The sequence below is a fragment of the Tenrec ecaudatus genome, chromosome 6 (assembly GCF_050624435.1).
Source record: "Tenrec ecaudatus isolate mTenEca1 chromosome 6, mTenEca1.hap1, whole genome shotgun sequence".
In the NCBI taxonomy this organism is placed as follows: Eukaryota; Metazoa; Chordata; class Mammalia; order Afrosoricida; family Tenrecidae; genus Tenrec; species Tenrec ecaudatus.
The window spans coordinates 131,815,758-131,825,529 of record NC_134535.1 but is presented as its reverse complement, the minus strand read 5'-3'; the positions used below and the strand labels follow the sequence as shown (position 1 = coordinate 131,825,529).

At 59.3% G+C, this 9,772-nt stretch overlaps 1 protein-coding gene across 2 annotated transcripts in view; it reads right to left on the bottom strand.

The window, feature by feature from the left end:
- Positions 1-2,166: 2,166 nt before the first annotated feature.
- IQSEC3 (IQ motif and Sec7 domain ArfGEF 3) overlaps positions 2,167-9,772 on the bottom strand; it is a 122,945-nt gene continuing 115,339 nt past the window's right edge. The window contains exons 12-14 of one of the 2 annotated variants that reach the window (XM_075553146.1): positions 8,185-8,277; positions 6,050-6,129; positions 2,167-2,610 (exon numbers count right to left, since the gene is read on the bottom strand). In XM_075553146.1, coding sequence (XP_075409261.1) covers positions 2,167-2,610; positions 6,050-6,129; positions 8,185-8,277 — 617 coding nt within the window. Of the gene's footprint in view, positions 2,611-5,887; positions 5,963-6,049; positions 6,130-8,184; positions 8,278-9,772 lie in introns of those variants that run through there. The other variant, XM_075553147.1, reaches the window with a different exon arrangement.

Below are 9,772 nucleotides of genomic sequence, written 5' to 3'. Positions count from 1 at the left end.
TTTGGCTGGCTGGGGACGGAGGTGACAGAAGGAAAGCTTAGTGCCTCTGGCAGCTGTGCTAAGCTCCAGAGTTAAATGAGGTCCGGACTCCAGGCCCTCAGAGATCAAGTTCAGCTCTGGCGACCTCTGGGGAGCTTTGCTTTCAAGGGTGGGCCTCTCCATGCTCCTAATGGGCCAAGATAGTTACCACAGCCCCTGTTCCCTGCAACGGGGACAGCTGGGGAGTCTTTGATCCTGGGGCAGCGGCTCAGAGCTGCCTGAGGTCAGACCCTCAGTGGAGGGACCCTGCCTGCCGCTCCTCTACAGGGGAGAAGCAGCCATGCCCGTCACCGGGGAGGGAGGGCACTTTGTGGGGCACAGTGTGACCAGGGACAAAAGTCCAATGGTCAGCAGGGCTCAGCAGGCTGGCTGGCTGCCAGGCCTGTCCCCCTTCCTCAGAAGCCCCTGGTACTCGTGGGCCCCCACCCCATGCACACACACGCTCAGACATTTCTGCACAGCTCCCCCTCCCTGCTCACTCACTCCATGCAAACCCTCCTTCCACCCATCTGCCCCTGTGCCCTCAGTGCCCCAGTCCTGGGCACTGCTACCCGGACACCCCTTTTCATAGGCCAGCCCTGTCTGGGCCCAGGGCTTCAGGGGCTGCTGACCTGCAGCTGCCCCATTCTGGAAGGTGATGATTGGAAGTGTCCCCGTTGACATACAGACTGGGGCAATGAGGACAGGTGTGAGCCCATGGAACGAGCTCCCCCACCCAACAGGGGTGGGGGGTAGGGGACACAGCACAAAGTATGGAGGCAGAGCTGACAGAGGCAGGGCTGGAGAGAAACTCAGGGTGGCACCACCAGGACTTTCCATCCATGGAGGACGAAACTCTCTCCCAGCAGGACCAGGCTCCTGCAGGCTGGGGCTTGGGAAGGGTGAGGCCAATGCATGGGAGCCTTGGCTGATGTCCACATGAACGTCACAGGCCGTGGTCACAATAGGTTCCCAGCAGAAGGGGGATTCTAACACGGGACCTAAATGCCATGGCACAGGACTGGAGGTACGCTCAGGCGGGCTGGGGCACACACTGCCTTCAAGGGCAGCCTTGGAAGCAGGTCCTGGCGCTGCCCCATGGTCTCTGAGGCAGGGCCAGACTCTCCTGGGCAGACAGGGCCCTTCCTGAGACATGGGCCTGGTAGATCTGTCTAAAGGTCACCTCTCAACCCTGCTGGGAACTGGAGGGATTGGTGAGAATCCGGGGTCCACTGGCTGGCTCTATTGCACTTTCGTAGGTTCAGGGGCTCTCTGAGATATACTTTTTTGAGGCAGGCCTGATGCCTCCCAGGAGGGGGGATTTAAAGGCCAGTCTGGGATGGGTACTGTGCAGCCCCTGTCCCTGCACTCTTCTGTCCCCCAGTCCCTCCCGGAGGCTACAGAAGTCAAGCAAGAGGGAGTCTGGACTCACTCCGTCTGCTGGCTGCACTGGCCCCAAAGATCGCTGCCCCTCCCTGTGTCTGCTCCCACCGTAGAGCTGGGCACCCACTGCAGGATACCTGAGCATTTAGGGCTAGGGAACTAAGAAACTCTGAACAAGGTTAGTTGGCAATTGCATGTCCTGCCAATTCCCTGGCCCACTGAGTTGGCCACTAGAGAACCGAGCATGCTTCCCCCTTGAGTCTGGGCAGCCTGGGCAGGCAGAGTCCCAGCCCAAGGAAGCTGGAGGAGAAGCCATGCCCCTGGGGCTGGGGGCTGGGGGTCAGGGGCTGGGTCCTCACACTTTCCGCCCACCTGATCTCAGGAAATGAGTGCAAACCCAGCTCCCTACAGCCCAGCCTCAGATACACCCTATCCTGAGGGGCCCTAGCTAACTTCAGGGTCCGGATGGAGGAGGCCCTCTGCTCCTGTCATCTTCAATCCATGGTCCAGTGGGGAGCATGATGACAAGGGAGGGGCAACCAGGGGTCCGGGGGAGAGAGAGGGGCAAGGTCTCCAGATTTGGGGGTGCCTGATCCATCCAGTAAGGGACACACAGCTGGGAAAGACAAGCCAGGTTCCAAGGACTGGGAGGGAGTATGGTTCCTAAGTGGCGGTGGTCAGTGACCAGGACTCGCAGTGGGTGACAGGCATGGGGAGCCTGGAGGGGCAGCTTGGTCCCCCAGTCGTTCGAGGGTCGGGTGCAGTCTATACCAGGCTCCGGGAGCCGCTGGAGTAGCGGCGCTGGTGCAGCAGGGAGCCCGGAGGGCAGTACTGGTGTGGGTGGTTGTAGGGAGGTGGGGGTGGGGGCAGCGGGGGCTGGTGGATGGTCTTGCCTGGGGAGCCTGGGCCGCCCAGGGGTGTGGACCCACAGGAGTCAGAAGAGGAAGAGGCATAGCAGGAGAGCGCCTGGCTCAGCAGGGGCTCCATGCGGGCCAAGCAGGGCTTGTCCAGGACAATGACCTTGACAATTTGCTGGCACTGCACCAGGGTCCCCGGGGGTGTGGGTGGTGGTGGCTGCAGTGGCAGCAGCGGGGGCTGCCTTCTCGGGGGGCTAGGCTGCAGGTCTGGTGCTGGCGGCGATGGAGATCCCCTCTCGGCTCCCAGCCCGGAGTTGTGCTGGGACGTTTGAAGCCTGTTGTGAATTGACACCTAGTTTAGAAACAGCCAGAGAAGCATGAAATGTTACAAGACTAATTCCCAGCTGCTGGGACTGCCCACCCTGAGCCCCATCCCACCAATTCCCCCACCTCCCGCTTCCCCAGCTCTGGCAGCCCACCACATGCACTCTCTGCGACCACCCCCCTGGCCTCCACCAGCTGCCAAGCACAAGGGCTGACCCTGGAATCGAGGGCCTTATGCGTTCTGCCAACCTCACCTCGCTGGGTCTCAGTGTGTCCATCCATGAGATGGACTCCGGGGCTCTGCAGAGCTCAGTGACCAAATTACATGGGCCTGCTGGGCTGGTGGCTTTGGGCCAGGGCTAACCGTCCCCTGCCTCCCTGCCCACTGAGCCTAGAACCTGCAGGGCAGAGACCACCGCCCCTCAGAGGTGTGAGGAGCCCAGAGGACTAGACACAGGAGGGCCTTCCCAACCTCACTTCCCTCCAGCTTTATTACAGTGAAAGTATCAGCTTCACTCTAACATCACGAAGGGGTCCGGAATATCTGGATCTCGCCTGCCCACTGAGGTCCGTGGGTAGCAGGCAGAGTGGCCCGGACAGCTGAGGGCAGACTTACAGGTCCCTGGCTACCTATGGGGCCCCACCTGTGTCCTAGTCAAATCTGTCCTGTTGTGGGGCAGAGCTACCCAGAAAGGGTTGTGCTCCAAAGCCCTGGGTAGGGCACGAGCCAGCTCCCTTCCGCTAGAGGGGAAGGGGGTGCAGAAGGGAGGCTAGAGGCTTCTGGAAGAAGAGGAATTTCATTCCTTACCCTGTTCTAGTCCCCAAGCCCCCTAGTCCACACCCCTTCAGGGGGCTGCCTGAGACCTCCTCTCTGAGGCGGCTGGCTATGGGGCGTCCATCTGCCTCCAGGGCCATCTGCTCAGCACACAGACTGGAAATGGAGGCTGCAGGGGAGGGACTTTATCCCTGAGCCCAGACCAGGGTAGCCCAGTCCAAAGCTATCTTGGAGCCCTCTACGCTGCAGATCCGAATCCTGCTCCTGGGCCAAGGTGTGGTTTCAGGGACCTCTTTCCTGACCCTCACTATTCACAAGCCCCCCACCATCATCTCAGCACCTTTTCAGCCTTCAATCATTATTCTCCACTGTCTAGGCCTGAGGACCCCACAAACGAGGGAGCCCTACCCCCTCCTCCCGGAACGCCACGCTGCCCTGCTAAGCCCACCTTCTCCTTGGGAGTTCTAGGTGGTCCTAGTTCACACAGAAGGCCTTTGTCGCCATGGCAACGGGAGGGGACAGGCTCCTTCCCCACCTGCCTGGGTTCTGAATCTGGCCCCAGCTCCAGCGAGAGGAGTGGCTTGAGCTAGGCAGGCAAGCCACGCCTTCCTGCTCCCTCTCCCCAACTTCCCCAGGCCTCCCCCAGGCCTCTCAGCCTCCCCCTGCACCTCTTTCCCACCACCTGCTCTCTGACCCCAGCTCCAGTGTCTGCACCCCGTTCTCCTCCCCCACCCCACTCCCACATCCAGCCTGACTCCATTACTGGACTGGCTCATACGCGAAAAGCACAAAAGGCCAGCAACCCCCCCTCTCATGACACCCTTCGCAGCTCCCTGCTGATGGAGAAAAAAGAGAGGGTGGGAGGGAGAAGAAAGAAGGAAGGAAGGAAGGAAAGCAGGGGGGACGGAGGGAAGACAGAGAGGCAGTCAGGCGGAACATGAGCAGCATGTCACAGCAGCTCAGAGAGGATGGAGAAGCACCTGCCAGTGGGCAATGAGAGGGGACAGGGGGGAGAGCTGGGGTCCATCCAGCTGAGAGGCCACGGGTGGTGAGGCTGCCCTCTGGGCACAGAGCAGAGGCCGGCAGGGCCCTGGAGCTAGCCAAGGGGGTGGCAGCCTTGCAGATAGCCACGTGCCCTTTGGGGCAGGGCAGGAGGGACGCGTGGGCCTGGGGAGTGCTTGTCCTCACTGGGCAGGTCAGGCTAAGGCTGGTGAGCTCGGTGAGCTTATCTGCAAGGCTAGAGACGGGTGGGCGGGCAGCTGCGGGAAGATGGGGTGGGGTGGGGGTAGGGGGCAGAGGATGGAATACCCACCCAGGGGAGCTGGTCAGCTGCTGGGGCAGGAAGCTCCTCCGTGTAAGGTGCCTCTTCCAGACACAGGTGTGTGGGGGACGGGGGCCAGAGGGGGTGGAGGGAAGAAACTGAGCTCCCCTGGGGCGCCCTGAGGATCCCCAGGGTTTAGTCAGCCTGGGGGGCTGGCTCCTCCCTCAGACATCTAAGTGCAGGCTCCCTAGGAGTATCAGAGTGGGGAGACCCACCAGCTTGGAGTGAGGGTGGAGAAGGAGTGTGTGTATGTGTGTGTTTGTGTGTGTGTGTGTGTGTGTACAGCCAATGGCCCTTGAAGGCCTGGCAGGGGAGGAGAGGGAGGGAGAGGTTTTCTAAGGTGCTAGGGGCCAGAGAGTGGGAGTGGGTTCAGCCAGTCTTCAGTCTTAAAGGAGCAACTTCATGACCTCCTGCTCCCCACTCCCCCAGGGGACTCTCAAGGGATTTGCGGAGGCCAACTGCTGTTGCTCCATCCCTGCTCTCTGCCCACTCTCCATCTTGGGCGACAGCACAGCCAAGGGAGCTGCGGCTGGGGACGGACTGGCCAGAGGTTCACTGGCTCTGCTCCCAGGACCCCACAGCCGAAAGCTGCTGCCACTGACTCTCAGAGTCAATTTGTTACACAGGGTTTTCAATGGCTGCGATCTGTCTGACTCCAGACCACCAGGCCATCCTCCGAGGAGCCCTGAGGCTGGACTTGAACTGCCAACCTCTGGGTCAGTAGCTGTGCATTTAGCTGTTGACACTACTTAGGGGCTCCTCTCAGGGAAAACCTCTAGGAGAAACCTCAACCCACTGGCCCTGCTCAGCCTCATTTCCCCCAGACCCATCTGTTCCCCAGGGAGAACAGCTGCTCCCGGGAGAAGGCCCACCCTCCCAGCTGCCCTAGTCTCAACTCCCCAGTTCCCCCAGGAGCTACCTGACTGAGGGATTCTCTAGAAGGATCCCAGGCCCCTCCTTCGGGGGATCCAGAGAAGCCTCCGAGACTCTCCAATAATAATGAGTGTTGGAGTGGGTGGTGGGTAGGGAATCATGGGGAACAAGCAGTTTGCTGGGGAAGGCGGCCTTAGGGGAGCCTGGGCCAGTGTCCTGGGCCTTAGTCTGGGAGGGTGACCTTGGAGGGCAACTGGCTGGGGCAGGCCAGGGAGGGGGCGGGGGTAGATAGTGCTGGCAGCTTAATTAGGCGTGGGAACAGTGGCATTACCCATGCTAGCAGTAACTTTTAATTGTATCTCTTGAAATTGGTAAAATGGTGAGTCGGGCTGGGGAGGCATTGATTAATACCTGAGAAGAGAAACAACAGAGACGGTGAGAAGAAGGACCAAATGGGGGCACGGAGTCACTCACCTCGGCAGCCAGGCCTCCACTTACCTCCACCGTGCTCTCCGCAGGCTTCTCCCCCAGCACCGCCGCGGCCACTGCTGTCCCTGCCACCGCAGCATCCCTCTTGGCTGCCAAGGCAAAGAGCACAGCTCAAGCTCTCAGTCGGCCTCAACACAGACCCCGTGGGCCATGCCACTCCCCACCTCAGACCCCGTGGGCCATGCCACTCCCCACCTCGGTGCATCCAGCGTCCCAGCCGTCTTACAGTCCTGTGCCCAGCCCCTCGATGTGACCATGGGCCAGACAAGGTGGTGGAAGTTCTTTCTGACTAGGCATGGCTGAGTGGAGCTCACCCAGTCCAAGCTGGCCAAGGACAGCTTTGAACATGGGCTTCAGAGGCGGTGCTGGGTCTCTGCACTCAGAAGCACGGGGCTGTGTGTGTGTGTGTGTGTGTGTGTGTGTGTGTGTGTGTGTGTTTGGGGGGGGTGGAGGTAGGTGCGTGCTACCGCGCCTGTCTCCTTCCACCACAGACTCTTTAAGGGCAGGGACTGTGCTCCTCCCTGACCCCTGGCTCAGTCAGTCGCCCTTGGCAGTGGCCAATGCCTGTGTCTCAGAGGAGGACTGCTCCACAGAAGGTTGTGTGGCTCGTTTTCCAGCAGTGGACTACCAGGCCTTTCCTCCGAGGTAGCTTCAGGGAGCTGGGGCTGGCAAGCTCCTGTTACCAACACAGTGTCTTAAATGCCCCCCTCCCCCAAGGACTCCACCTAGCGATGCAGAGAGTACTAAAGGAAGGAGCTGCTGCCTGGGCACAGTGAGAGCCTGATACGGCTTGCCGTGCCTAGATGGTCCTGGGGGTTTGCGTGGGCACGGACCCCAGCGTCAGCTGATACCCTTTCTAGCTCAGTCAATCCCTGCTCCCACATCCAATCCCAGAGGGCATCTCAGAGCACTTTATCAGGGGGGCGGGGCAGGGGGAAGGCCTGGTTGCTTAGATACCCCCAAGGAGGCCAGCTCCCCCCCCCCCCACCAGTCCATTCCTCTGCTTCCTATGGCACAAGGGCCAGTGAAATGGGAACAGCCCACTGGGGAGGTTCTCCTGGGAAAAGTCCCAGGTGGCTGGGGCTGCCTCTGTACCTGAGGGGTTTGCACATATGATAGAGGCAGGTTGGAGGGGAGCCTGGGGGTTCAGGGAAAGGATCGCAGCTGGAGCTAGCTGGCTCTGGGTGGGAACAGCCATGAAACATGCAGTGTCCTTATAGACTCTGGCCCTGTGGACACGAGAGGGCCACCAGAAAGCAGAACGATGATCACAGCCTGAACCCTTCCAGAGAAGAGGGCAGATTGTCCGCAGGGCTGGGAAAGCCCACCCCCTCTCCTAGCTGGTGTGACCTGTCTGAAGCCTGGTGGGCTTGGCCTGCTGCCGAGGGAGGTGTTAGAGGTGGATGCCAACCTCTGGCGGTTACTGGTTCTCTTCTGAAACTGGGGCCTTGCTATGACCCTGGTGGTCAGCGGCACACATAGCCGGCAGGTGGAGACTCAGCAAATGTCTGTTGGCTGTAATGACAAATGACTGACTAAACTAAGTCAACGGTTCAGGGAGGCTGGTGGGGCTTCTGCTGGCATGGGAGGGAATTCTGATGCCCGTCTCTTTCTACTGCTCCTCCATTTCAGGCCTGGTGGGGGGCGGTGGCGGGGTACCGGGTAGGCAGGAGCAGGTCAGCAAGAGACAGGATGCAGGCTTGTGGGCAAATGGGAAGCAGTCTGCAGCTGCCGCCGCCACCACCCCTTGTGTGGGGTGAATCGTCCCATTGGAAGGGAGCGGCTGAGAAATCTGTGGGGCTGAGGGCTTTCTTGATTTGAAGGTGGGCCTGGGAGAAGGATGTGTTCGGGGCTGAAAAGAGCTTACAGGGAAAGAGCAAGAGCTCTGGACTGTTCTGGCCACCACACTGCCTGCTCTGCTTCTCCGAGGCTCTGGATGCTGGACTTCTAGGGCCACCTGGGCCAGGGGCATGGCTCATTTTCACCTCACTCCTGACACCCACTGCTGCGGCCCCAACAAGCACAGAAGAGCAGGTCTGGTGCCTCCTAGACCACCAAATTGCCCCTGAAGCCAAGCGCCGGGGCTGTGTGAGACCTTATGGGCCGAGGGGCCCGGCTATCCCCAGAGCAGAGTGGCAACTTACCTGTGGGCGAGCCTTGCTTGGACTGTGGGTCTACCTGGGCTCCACCGGACTTGAAGGAAAGGGTCTTCGCTCCTTGCTGTTTCTCCAGCTCCCCTGTGGGACGGAGAGGCCCGTGAACAGAGGGAAAGCCCCACCTTGAGCCACGCAGAGCTGAGAGGAGAGATGACGGGAGCCAGAAGAGGAAGAGGGGCTCCCCGAGCCCCTCCTTGCTACCAACACATGGACTTGAGAGTCTGGTCAAGTGAGTTTTGAAGCCTGGCCCTATCACGTAACTAACCTCTCAGAAGCTCAGTTTCCTCCTCTGTACACAGGGATGGAAACATCCACTTGGACGTCACACTAGAGAGGCAGTAGAAGAGGTGAAGAGGGAGGTTTGGATGCAGACGGTCTGGGTTGGAATCCTGCTCCTGACGCTTCCTGGCTGTGTGGCATTAGGCAAGTTACTGACCCTCTCAGTGCCTCACTTGATGGACAGCAGGGCCCACTTCAAAGTGGCATCAAGAGGACCATATGAGAAACTGCATTGAAACCTCTTAGACCAGACTCTGGCTTTTACTGCAATGAGTCAGAAGCACTTGGCAGATGGCCGATCTGAGGAATGGGGGTTAGGGATGGCTCGGCCACGCCCACTTTCTTTCTGGGTGGGCACCAGAGGCTTCCTAAGCCTTCCCAAGGAGGGCACCGTGCACGCTGGCATGGCCAGACATTTGTCCCGATGATCTTCCTTAATGCCTCTCCGTGGACCGAAAGCCTGTTCCTTCTTGTTCTTCCCTCCCGCTCTGCGGCGCGTGGGATTTGCCGCTGCCGTCCTGGGAGGGTTGACAGTCATTATTAAACACTCCTCCCGGCTACTCTTTTCCAGGAGACATAACTCAAGTTCCTTTTATTAAAGCGACTCTCCTGGGTCCCATTCTCTGTCTCGCTGGTCGTCTCTAATCCAGGAATACTGAACTGCAAACCCGCAGACCAGAACCATCTGTGCAGATCGCCGGAATCGCATCATCCATCAATAGTAAATATTTTCGCTCAACTGAGGGTTGATCTCTAGCCCCCTCCCCACCTTCCTCCCAGGGGCTGCCTTGCTTGGCTTTAGAGAGAAACTAACACAGTAATTCCAAGAACCTGGGTGTAGCTGTTGTCCGATCACTGTGAAAACCCGGGCCTCTCTCAGGCCCTGAGCCTCAGTTTCCTCATCTGCAAAGTGAGGATAATATTCTACAGAGAATCCCTGGTGGTGCAGTGGTTTGAGCACACTGTTGCTAAATGAAAAGGTCAGTGGTTCGAACCAGGGCTTCAACCACTTTCATGTTGTTCCCTGCTGCACACTCCCTCACCCCACACACACTGAATCAGAACCGGCATTGGAGCACGGAGCCCATTCTGACTCATAGCCACCCAGTAGGACAACATAGAACTGCCCTCGTGGGGTTCGGAGATTGCAAATCTTTAGAGGAGTAGAAAGCCTGGTCTTTCTCCCTTGGACCAGGGGTGGGTTCAAACTGCCAACACTGCAATTAACAGTCCAATGTGTAACCGACTACGCCAACAGTGTTCCTGTTCAGAAACTGTAAGAATCACCTTATTAGCA